At 46.7% G+C, this 12,611-nt stretch overlaps 1 protein-coding gene across 8 annotated transcripts in view; it reads right to left on the reverse strand.

Annotated features, from left to right (window-relative positions):
- MGAT5B (alpha-1,6-mannosylglycoprotein 6-beta-N-acetylglucosaminyltransferase B) overlaps positions 1–12,611 on the reverse strand; it is a 173,900-nt gene that overhangs the window by 68,733 nt on the left and 92,556 nt on the right. For all 8 annotated transcript variants that reach the window (XM_044983957.1, XM_044983956.1, XM_044983958.1 and 5 more), the window contains 4 exons: positions 11,437–11,510; positions 7,988–8,158; positions 6,554–6,718; positions 5,549–5,718 (listed from right to left, as the gene is read on the reverse strand). In XM_044983957.1, coding sequence (XP_044839892.1) covers positions 5,549–5,718; positions 6,554–6,718; positions 7,988–8,158; positions 11,437–11,510 — 580 coding nt within the window. The remainder of the gene's footprint in view (positions 1–5,548; positions 5,719–6,553; positions 6,719–7,987; positions 8,159–11,436; positions 11,511–12,611) is intronic.

Below are 12,611 nucleotides of genomic sequence, written 5' to 3' on the forward strand. Positions count from 1 at the left end.
GATGACGCAGCTGCATCAGCGGTGATTAGAGCTGAGCGAAAAATTGATTTTCTGGTTCGGTGGCACTTCCAAAAAAAATCGTGGAAGAAAATTGAAGATTGAATCTGAAACTTTTTGGAATTTTCAGTGAATTGAAAAAAGGCGATGCCGGGTCTGTTCCCGGGTGGGAAACTGAAACCTGCATCTCCCAGCGTCCAGGTGAGTGCCCTAATCGATGGACTATAAGCACATGGGAGGTGGGACTGAGCACAATAGCGCCCCCCCTCCGCTCCCTCTTCTGGCCGTTTTGTGAATGGCCAAAACTATTTGTGTCAAACTCTTGCATGGTTTTGGGTCAATGGAAACTGCATTCCTCATCGAATACATGATTTGTGTGAAAAATTTCGCCCAGCTCTAGTGGTGAAATATGTATAACGCTAGAACCCCTTGTCCCTCCCCAGTCCTGTTTCCCCCCTGCCAATAAACATGCAGGACAAATGAATTACTAACACTGACACCAGGGTGGCTCAAGAGAATGTCTCAGAGCAGAAGATCAACTAGTCCTTGCAAAATGAATGGATCCTAGATACAAAGTTGTGAGGCCCCATCACTCGAGTAATTTGAAATTATACTGCACAAAGCCCTACATAATGTACTTCAGTGAACAATCTGATGTTTGTGGAGGGGCCGAGCTACATGAACTAATAGCTCTTTTCCATCTCTAATGTCCACTGGCCTGATTTTAGAAGACACTTCAGTCACTCAGTGCCGCTGACAATCCAGAAGACCCATTGAGTGAAATCTGGTGGGCCCAATTCTTGTTTACACTATGGCCTCTTTATGCCTCTTTGGCATAAATGGCATTTGCTTTTTAAGGCCTCTTAAAAGAGAATGAGGCCTGGTCTGCTCAGAAAACATTTCTGGTGCTGTCACGGGTCTCCGTTCCCATCACCCCAATCCAGGGCCTGTCCAAAGAGGTCGCCCAGTGCTTTGAAGCAGTAACTCTGACCCGGCAGTGTTGTGTGGTGGGCTTGTGAAGTTTGCAGCCTACTCTGTGTCTTTGGTTTGCCAGCTCTTTGCCATGCTGGTGTCCCTCACCCCCCTCCGTGTCAAACATGCCTCTCGCCGACTCATGATGAGTCCAGAAGGGGAAGCCTCTTCTCAGGCTGCTGGCAATTCTACTACCAAACAGGGCTACGGAAGTGAATGCAAACTCTTTGGGGCCTTTCTACATGGAAGCTGGGGGTGAAAGGCTGATGTTATTGCCCAGACATGGAAGTGACTCGGCCAACATCTGGGTTATGGAGACTGAATAGTGCAGTAACGTTGGAAAACTTCCAGAGGTGGGATTTCAAAACTGTTCAGCATTGGTCTAACTCTGCTCCCATCCAAGTCAGCGGGAGCCTTACAGTGGTCTCCAATGGGAGAGTGTAATAAGGCTTTTGAAAATCCCACCCACACAGCTCCAGGAGGAGTCTTATCCACACCCCCAGAGTTCTCGCTCTGACACGTTGTGTCGCTCTGCAGAAAGGACCCGATCCTGTACCCATCAATGGCAACACAAATAATCCAGGGGCTTCCATGGGAGCAGGATCCAACTTGAAGTCGCAGCTGAGAGGTTGATTCATAAGAACGGCCATACTGGGTCAGACCAATGCTTCATCTAGACCAATATCCTGTCTTCTGACAGTGGCCAGTATCAGGTGCTTCAGAGGGAATGAACAGAACAGGGCAATTATCGAGTGATTCATCCCATCATCTAGTCCCAGTGTCTGGCAGGCAGAGATTTAGGGACATACGGAACATATAGTTGAATCCCTGATCATCTTGGCTAATAGCCATTGATGGACCTATCCTCCCTGAACTTGTCTAATTCTTTTTTTAACCCAGTTATACTTTTGACCTATACAACATCCCCTGGCAATGAGTTCCACATTGACTGTTGATTGTGCATTGTGTGAAGAAGTACTTCCTTATGTTTGTGTTAAACCTGTGCCTATGAATTGCATTGGGTGACCCCTGGTTCTTGTATTATGTGAATGGGTAAATAACACTTCTCTATTCACTTTCTCCACACCTGTCATGATTTTATAGACCTCTAACATATCCTCCCTTAGTCATCTCTTTTCTAAGCTGAACAGTCCTGTTACATCTCTCCTCATATGGAAGCTGTTCCATACTTCTAATAATTTTATTGCCTTTTTCTGTACCTTTTCCAATTCTAATATACCTTTTTTTGAGATTGAGGCAACCAGAACTGCCTGCAGTAATTAAGATATGAGCCTACCATGGCTTTATATAATGGCATTATGATATTTTCTGTCTTATTATCTAGCCCTTTCCTAATGATTCCCAACATTCTGTTAGCTTCTTTGACTGCCGCTGCACATTGAGCAGATGTTTTCAGGGAACTATCCACAATGACTGCAACAGCTAATTTAGATCCTTCATTTTGTATGTATAGTTGGAATTACATTTTCCAATGTACATTACTCTGCTTTTATCAACATTGAATTTCATCTGCCATTTTCTTGCCAACCCCGTTTTGTGAGGTCCTTTGTAACACTTTGCAATCAGCTTTAGACTTAACTAGCTTGAGTAATTTTTTTATTGTCTGCAAACTTTGTCACCTCACTGTTTACCCCTTTTCCCAGATAATTTATGACTATGTTGAACAGCACTGGTCCCAGTACAGATCCTTGGGGGACCCCCTATTTACCTCTTTCCACTGTGAAAACTGACCATTTATTCCTAACCTTTGTTTCTTATCGTTTAACCAGTTGCTGATCCATGAGAGGTCCTCTTATCCCAGGACCACCTACTTTGCTTATGAGCCTTTGGTGAGGGATCTTGTCAAAGATTTTCTGAAAGTCCAAGTAAACTATATCCACTACATCACCTCTGTCCATGTTTGTTGACCTCCCCTCAAAGAATTGTAATAGAATGGTGAGGCATGATTTCCCTTTACAAAAGCCTGTTGACACTTTCCCAATTTATCATGTTCATCTATGTGACTGATAATCCTGTTTTTTACTATAGTTTCAACCAATATGCTTGATACTGAAGTTAGGCTTACTGGCCTGTAATTGTCCAGATCCGCTCTGGAGCCTTTTTTAAAAATCAGCATTACATTAGCTATTCACCAGTCATCTGGTACAGAGGCTGATTTAAGCAATGGGTTACGTACCACAGTTAGTAGTTCTTTAATTTCATGTTTGAGTTCCTTCAGAACTCTTGGGCGAATACCATCTGCTCCTGGTGACTTATTATTGTTTAATTTATCAGTTAGTTCCAAAACCTCTTCTACTGACATCTCAATCTTGGACAGTTCCTCAGATTTGTCACCTAAAAAGAATGGCTCAGGTGTGGGGATCTGCCTCATAACTTCTGCAGTGAAGACCGATGCAAAGAATTCATGTAGCTTCTCCGCAACAGCCTTCTCTTCTTTGTGTGCTCCTTTAGCACCTCGATCATCCAGTGGCCCCACTGACTGTTTGGCAGGCTTCCTGCTTCTCATGTACTTAATTCTTTTCAAAGATTCTTTTGCAGCTGTTCACCTTGCTTTGCCCTTGAGCTTCTTGTGCTATTTTTGACAGCTCACACCAGCTGCCGTGCTCTCCTTCTTCAGCAGGAAGAAGGGGAAGGAAGGAAGGAATGGGCTTAACGAGCATGGAGCTACTGCCTTTAAAACAATACCAGTAAAGTCACTGGAGACATGAACTGGAACTGAAATGGCCATGGCACAGTGGGAGGAGCAAGCCGGCCTGCAGCACACCTGCATCCGCTCTAATACCAGCTATTCTGGGGGCTTTGTTCGGAAAGATTCTAACTGCGAATGAAATCTGAGTCTGAAACAACCAAAGAGAGACTTTCCTGTGTTCTCCTGGGCCAGACCCCGGTGAGCTTCACCTCCCAGGGGCTCCCAAGAGGTATGGCCAGAATCTTTCCCTAGCGCAAGGTTAATTCAGAAACCATAAAAGGCCTCATTCGCCTCTCCTTTACACTCATTTTACACCGATGCAACGCAACCAGCTTCAGTGGAGTTACTCCTGATTTACACAAGTATGAGTTACTCCTGATTTACACCTGGACCATAGTCTCTCTGCTGTACACAGCTCGGTGCACTAACCCCCGCTGTCCTCTCCCACTGTCTGAAGGACATGATGCAGAGCTGGTGCTTGAAGGAGAAGTGGCTAGTTCCTGGGGGTGAACCCGGAGCAAGCCTGGGCCTCATACATAACCAGACTCACAAGAGTGACCCTTGGACAGAGGCTGGCTCCTCTGCCCAGTGCAGGCAGAGGACAGGGGAAAGTGAGAGAAGGGGAGATGCTGGCATGGCAGGGAGCTGCTCAGCAAGAGCCACAGAGACTGATGATTAGTGCTAGGGTAATACAGGGGGCAGATCCTCAGCTGGTATAAACTGTCATGAAGCGATGGGAGGTAAAGCTCACTAGAGGTCTGACCCAGGAGTGTACAGGAAAGTGCCCCTTTGGTTTATTCCATTGGACCATTTACACCAGTTGAGGATCTGCCTCTGGATGTCTCCAGCCTTGTTTATATTGGGGAGATCAACCACTGGTGCCCAGTCTAGGGTTGCCAAGTCTCCAGGATTGTCCTGGAGTCTCTAGGAATTAATGATTAATCTTAATTAAAAACTATGTCATGTGATGAAACCTCCAGGAATATGTCCAACCACAATTGGCAACCCTAGACCAGTTATGGTGCAATTGTATCAGTGGAAAGCCCGAGTGTAAACTATTATAAGCCGGGATTTGCAATGCAGCTGCTCACCCCTGCTGGAAGCCAGGATGAACTGTACTAGTGCAAACCACATCTTTGCTCGTCTGCACTAAGCGTTTACAGTGCTGAAATCAGGGCGAATTCCCAGGCAAGGCCTAAGTCAGCACACGTAGCATCATGCTTTGCAGAGTCTTTCATCCAACAATCTCACAAATCATAGAATATCAGGGTTGGAAGGGACCTCAGGAGGTCATCTAGTCCAACCCCCTGCTCAAAGCAGGACCAATCCCCAGCCAGATTTTTGCCCCAGATCCCTAAGTGGCCTCCTCAAGGATTGAACTCACAACCCTGGGTTTAGCAGGCCAATGCTTAAACCACTGAGCTAGCAATCTTCACTAAGCCCCATGATGCCCATGTGAGGAAGGTAGAGAGTACTATAGCCATTTTACATATGGAGAAACAGAGGCACAAAGAGCTGGAAGCAAATGGAGCAAGATAACACAATGAGTCTGTGATAGCTGAGAATAGAATCCTGGGGCCCTGACTCCTCATCCTCCAGACTACACCGCTTTCCAGGAGAGTGGCAGGGTATGACAGAGAGACCTGAATGTGAGGACAATGGGAAAACAAAGTGAAGTGTCTGTCTGCTACAGACATTTCTATGGGATCTCACACAGCAATCCCAACAGCCACAGCCTAATGGATGCCTAGAGGTACAGCCTTCCCATGCACACAAATAACAGCCCATCAGACAACGCCAGCCTGCTCCCAAGGGGGCTCCCGCTCTTCTGGCTGGGACCATTTCTTTGGGCATCAACATGGCACTTACCTCTGCAGCTCTTTCAAAGAAACCGTGACTTTCAGGCTGTGTCCCAGAACGAAGAGGGCAGCTAAGATATCTGCCCATTGGACCATCTCGCCCAGAGGTCCCCCCTTCAGCACCCTGGGGCTGAAAACATCCCCTGACTCCTCCGTCAGGAAGCCGATGTGAATCAAGATCTAGAGAGAGAAGGAGGGAGGATGATGCTCTTGTGGCCCAGGCAGCACGGAATGTGGCTGTGTAGGCAGCACTCAGACATGAGGACGGTGTGCAACAGAAAGAGGGAGCCAAACTCTAAGGTCTTTCACTTGCGTTTTACGCAGTCTTCACCCAGGCAAAACTCTCAGGCTGGTTCCTCCAAACTTGGGTGCCCAACTAAATCCATGTTTTGGCATCAAAGCAAGAAGCCTGCTCTTCAGAGGTGGCCAGCTCCTGCTGCCTGCATGGACTTCACAGGGCACTGTGGGTGCTCAGCACCCGTTGGGATCAGGACCATTGACTGCAGTGGGAGTTTTGCCTGAGTGATGAATGAGAACGTGCTTCAGCATTGGGCCCATGGACTTTATGATCAGTGAGTGACTTACACAAGGAACAAGAAGCCTTGGAATTGCCTGTCTCTACGCTCAGCCTAGCACAGGGGGCTGGAATGCTGACCTAGTCTGCCCTTCCCCATGAACGACACCTGTAGCCGTCTCCCAGCAATCTCCAAAGGCACAAGCAGCATGTGGCTCCCGAATCCATACCAGCCACTCAGTCTGGCTTTCAGCTCAGCAGAAGCTGGGGGCTGAGGTTTTTCTGAAAGTAGTTAGGAGGCTTGCACATGATCCGCTAAGGCCAACCAAACTCATCTCCACAGGCTAGACGTGAAGGGGATTTCCATACATTAAAGTGCCCTTTCCCACTCATCCTGAACAGCCTCCAGTTTTCTGCTCTACAGTTAGTGCAACCGGTTCTGGAGGCAAATGCAAAGGACTCGTCAGCCTGCGACTAATTCTCCCTACGTTCATCTTTCACCTGTTTTTGATCCCTCCGTCTGCCCTTCAGTTTCTGCGCCAGGCTTCGGGTTGCCAGAAGCCACTGTGAGGCCAAGTGCCGGACTCTCTTCTTCATGAAGATCAAGGATTCCTTGCCACTCCCGATCAGCTCAAGGAGGTAAGAGAGGTTGCTCCGAAAAGCTGCCTAGGGAAAAAAAAAAGAGTCTGCTTTTTAGGCTATGTCTACATGACGAGCCGGGGTGTGATTCCCCTGCTCGTGTTTTCATCTAACCTCTCATCATGCTGGTGCTAGGAGAAATAGCAGTGTAGCCGCAACAGTACGGATAGCAGCAGTGAAGGCACAGCTGAGCTGTGCTGAATACAACCCTGCCTGAAACTGGCCTGGCTGGCTCCTTTCCTGGAGCAAGTGCCGTCATCCTTTCGCTGATCTGTCTGAAACACATGGGCAAGGTGATCTGAGTAGTAAGGGAGGGTCAGCCCTTAAGTGTTACACAGAAGGAACTGCCCCCTTGATTGGCATCAGCTCCCCACTTTGGCTGTGTCAGAAGAGAGTCAGGGAGAAGAACAGACTTGCAGAGCTGGAATGGGTCTTGGGCCCTGCAGGGAGCGAGGTGAGATTAGAGGAGCCTAGTAGGAGAGCAAGAGAAGAGTCTCAACTTCAGAACAGTCCTGCTTTAGGTGGGAGCCTAGGCCGCCCACCCAGCCTACGGCTAAGTGGGACTTCTTGTTGGGCCATACAGTCTCCTCCAGAAGTGTCCATGGAACCCTGGAAGTAAATGGAGACTCCATTCCTGAAATGACAGGCAGAGCCATGTTGACAGCTGAGAGCTCCAATATCTTCAGGTGAAAGAGTTGGCAGGTGAAGCATTTAAAATCTCCCATAGGGATTACGCCAGAGCAAAACCTCAGTGTTCCCCATCCCACTAACCGACTGGAGTCTCCTGACTATCTGCTGGCTCCCCCAAGGATAAATAAACTCTTTCCCTGGCACTGCAGGCTACAGAAACTTACATCCATTCATGGAAACATCTCTAAGCGAGCAGCAGTTGATCACTGGTGCCACTGATCGGGTGCACTCAGGAGAGCACAGGTCAGTGTAAGAGGGCTGTGCTAGTCTCAGCTTTTACTGTAGTGGTGCTACTGCCCTACTGTGATGCTGGAAGAATGGCTAGTGTTAAGGTTAGAGATAAATGCATGTGCTTGGGGTTTACAGTGCCATAGTCACACCCAAACAAATGCTAACCGATCTCCAGTCTGACATGGATGTAGACACCACCCATAATACAAGGCTCTTTGCACTGATAGACCCTCTAATACAGATTTTCTTCAGGCACCATTTGTAGCTCGTGACCTTTCTGTAGCTCTTGCCTAGAGACGTTGAATCCTGCAGCCCACGTAGGAATACACCTAAAGGAGGGTGCTGGACTGGCACACAGACCCTCACTGCCCTTACCTGCACTCTGGGTGGTGGCTTTGAGGATGGCATGGCTGCTGTCTGATTTCTCCAAGGCAGCGGAGGACAAAACCACTCAACTTCGCTGAGGTAGATGAGGAACGAGCATTCTGTGCCGTCTACGCCGAAAAACGCATAGCAGGGGTCGGACGTCCACCTGGCCCTCATCCACTGCAAGACAGGCAGAGACACAGATTAGCAGGGTGAGTGCTGCAAACCCCACTGCTGGAGAACTATGTTTCAGGCATCTTGTGCAGAAATCTAAGGATGCTCACTAGGTGGCCACTGTGAACCCTGTCACATGCAACCTTCCGGACCTTTCTACGTGGAACCTTAGGGGCAGGGGGAATAAAATGGAAGGAAACACACAAAGACTTATACTTCCCACATCAAACATCACTACTGGCTCACTTCCAAACATGGGCACCACAGAAGGACACATATTTGATCGAGGATTATTAGCCTCCACAGTAAAACTAGGTTCACACAAACACAACTGCTTTGTAACCAGCTTTGCCATGAAAATATAAGCGGGAAAGTAGTGTTGGCATAGAGGCCTCAGGTTCTATTTCCATTCCATCTGCTTTCTTCTATCTACATTACAACAAGACCCCACGGCACTTTCCCATGTGAGTAGGAGTTTGTCACGCTATCCTTGGCCATATTTCCTGGGCCATAACTTGTGCAGCTGGCAGCCTGGTTTATCCCTACAGTGTAAGTTTCCAGGAACATGTGGCTTGCTAAGGAATGAATAAATCATTCCTTAAAATGTAAATGTATTTAACTATCAGAGCGTAATACTTTGTCCTACCCGCAGGAGTAACGTATAGGACCACCCTTCTAGCACTAGGACTGGCTGGAAAACAAGAATTCTGTTTTGTGAAAAATGTCAAGGTTTTGACATTTGTTATCGTTCCACATCGGAAGGAAAAATTAGACCTTTCAAAATGTTTCAAAAACCCACAAGAGACCTACATCCGAATAGCCAACACCCCAGTGTTTAGGGCACTCAGTGGGAGGTGGGAAGCCCAAGTTTAAGTCCTTGGTCTGTCTTGTCTCTACTTTTAACCAGAAATTTCATCCTGGATCTGAGAAACCTTCCCACAAAAGTTGCAATGAAAACAATACGCTTCCACGAATGTTTCAGTTTTGACAAAAATAAAAGTGTCAAAAAATTCCCATCCAGCTCTTATTAACGCATCAGTGATGCATAGTATAGAAGGCATTGAATGTTACTGTTGTGCATAAGTATAAAACATTGCCTTTCCAGTGGCATTACTGACATAATAGGCTAGAGCCTTAGCTGGTGCAAATCAGTGTAGATCCATGGAGAAAGCCACCTACTTGAAATCAATGAATCTATGCTGAGTTACGCCAGCTGAGAAGCTGGGCCGTGGTCTTTACAGAGGGTTTGGTCAGGCCCTCCTCATCCATCACATTGGGAAAATAAAGATCGAACACAGAGAATTTGAACTGACAATGCCTTCTTGATTTGAGGTTACACTCAGCTTTGGCCAGAATACGTGAGGTCTCCAGTGATGCAACCACCAATGCCTGGAACAAGGGGCGAGGAAATTCAAAATAATGATATACCATGGTGCCTCCTTCTTCCTGACCAGTGAACTGACCTCCAGGTTTCATAAACTCTGGGAGAATGGGGAGCCAAGAAGACAGAGATCTACTATATTTCCCAGAGAGTGATTCTGCATGCAAGAGAATACACACAGGACCTCAGCGCATATCTCTCATCCTCTAGAATTTGCTTGTGCCAGCCTCTTTCTAAATTTAGCTACAAAAACGAATCCACTCAGGAGATAGGTCTCCGTGCCCAATATTTAAAACTCACCAATCATCCAGACAGGAGATCGCATTACTGCTTTTGGCAATTAAATTACACTCAAAATTTAACCAAGGCATGGAAGAAGATGGAAGAAAACGATGGTTAGCACAGGGAGAAGGGATAATGTAACTGTGCTATCCTATTAATAAGCTCTTTAATATTTTTTCGCATGGACTCAGCAAGGCATAATTTTAAGTGAAGTCTGAAGTAGGAGGCTGGGCGAGCTTTTAATTAGTTTGTGTAAAGTTACTGTCTGCCAAAGCAGCATCCTGCCCCAGGCCAAATGCCAAAGCTACGCTCAGGTGCAGAGAGCAAGCTGTGTTAAGAGTTGAGACCAGTGTCACATTACCTTAATGAGATACAATGTCCTTTGTGACGCCTAAATTATTTCCCAGACCCTTGATAATGCTCCAGATTTTAAAAAAATAAATACATGTGATGGTTCTTTCCCTTACATGACTTCATGCTTAAATAATTCACCAAGAAATAAAGGCAGGGCCATATTAACCATGGAAACCCGGTGGGCTGTAGACAAAGGATGCCCATCTCTTTGTCTACCCTCAATGAGTTGCTTTGTTCTGCGCTCTCCCTCCACAGCACACGCACCATGTGCTCTGTTGCCTGATCCTCTAGTGCACTCTGAATGGGAGCATTATGTTCTCTCCTGTGTGAAGGGTAAATGAGCCAGATATAAGTTTGCACAACGAGATAGAGAGAGAGAGAGAGAGAATTCTACTTGGTTTTAAAGGGATCAGCAGCCATTTCCTAAACCATCCACCCTTTGGATTGCTGCTTCTCCAGTTTTACCCTGGCAATTGCTTTGCACAGTTGCCAACTTTCACACGGTAGATAAGCAGCCCGACTTTCACAATAAGCCAAAAATCAAGCTAATCCCATTTCAAAACAAGGCCAAAACAAGCCAATCCCTAAGAACCCCAACACTGTGTGTGACCAGATTCTCCCGGTGTGCAGTCTGGGACTGGGGTGGGCCCGCTGTACACCCCTGACTCCCCCCCTTGCCTCTGCTTGCCCCTTGCCCCTGCTTGCCCCCACTTGCCCCTGCTTGCTGGGAGCCGATCAAAAAAAAGAAGCAACAAGCTACAAGCAACAAGCCAAAAACTAGCCAACAAGCAACTCACAAGCGAATTAAGCCAAAAACAAGCCCAATTTCTGCATTTTTTTCACAGGTTTGGCATGTCTGTTGCTTTGTTGCCATTGGCAATGGCTTCCGTACAACCATTTTTTTGCACCAAACAATAAGACCTATTTTTAGAGGACAGTGAGGGAAAAAAATTAAGTCACCAGGCCCTGAAGTACAGTAGATGACTCTGCTCTCCATAGCATTTATGAAAATCTCTACTTAGAAGGGAAAGAGCTACCATGCCCATTGGTAGCTGGTGATCTGATCCCAGGAAGAGGGGTCACAATTTTATTCATAAAAATGGGGATTAACCCAGTCTGCACCTAATGGGAAAGAAGATATCTATCCCTTCCTGGCTGGCATTGGGTAAGAGGGTTGTTAGGATGGAAATGGCACCTCTCGCAGACCTTGGCTTTCTTCTGACCATAGGAAACCACCTCAAAATCAGTTTCGGTGTATCTGACTCACCTCCACTTTTCCAGAGCAGTCAGGGTACTTGGGGTCCCTGGGCACCTCACACTGGTCCCGTCTGCCTTCTATCACTGTGGAAAGAGAATTCAGATACAGGGAGAAGAGGAAAACTTTTAGAATAGTGGAAACTCTAGAACTTGCGGGGCAGAACACTGATCTGTGGTCAAGGTTTGCCGTTCAGTTTTCACCACCCAAAAATCAATCCTTCCGACTTGATGCAATTGAGCAGCTGTTAGTGGTGCATGTGACAAAGGAACAAGCCTCCTCTAAAACACCCTGCCAGCCTGAATGAGCCTGAGTGAAACCCGTGGAGTAGGGAAATATTCACATGCTGTTATACCCGCTTATAGAATCACTGGAATATATTGGAACACTGCAAGTACCAGCTCCATCACAGAGACAGAACTGAACGTCCTGCTAAAACCCCCAGATCAGATACAACAACATAAAAACATAGAAGACAAAAACTTAACATTGAGATAAGGATACAGCACCACCTGTTGGTGGAGGTGCCTTACAATACCCATTTTCCAGAGAGAAAAACTGAGGCACAGAGTGGTAAAGTGACTTGCTCAAGGCCACACAGGAAGTGTAGTAGGAGCCAGGAGTCCTGACTTTCAGTCCCTGCTCTAAATGCTAGATCACATTTCCCTTATATTGGCTTTTTTGTTGTTTTTTGTTGGTTTTTTTTTTGGTTTGGGTTGATGCTTCTGTTGGCTTGTATTTCTGCTGTTCTTTCAACCCAAATTCCAGGGCATTTTCTAGAGGGGGAGCAACTCCAGTTCCAGATCCAACCTCTGATCACTCCCTGTACATTCTTTTAATAATCTGTAAATAGGCTTCTGTATCTAAGGCCGTACTTGACAGCCTTCCAGGCACAAACTGTAAAATTGCAACAAACAGTCCCACTGAGCTGTCAAATATAGAGCTCGCCCCTGGGGCTAGTGCTGCCAACACATTCAGGTCAATTTGTGCTCTCAGAATAGCTTACACACACACAAACAGGCACTGACAAACAACACAGAGTGGGTGTAACGCACCAGACCTCCAGTGGGACACATGCACTCTAGCAACCTGCCTAGAGAGAGGCCACCCAACTAACTAACAGTGTTATTAGTCCAGGATATATTTTAACTACAGGTGGGCCCAAAGAAGCTATGTGCACTCTCTTT

Source organism: Mauremys mutica, chromosome 12 (assembly GCF_020497125.1).
Source record: "Mauremys mutica isolate MM-2020 ecotype Southern chromosome 12, ASM2049712v1, whole genome shotgun sequence".
NCBI classification, from domain to species: Eukaryota; Metazoa; Chordata; order Testudines; family Geoemydidae; genus Mauremys; species Mauremys mutica.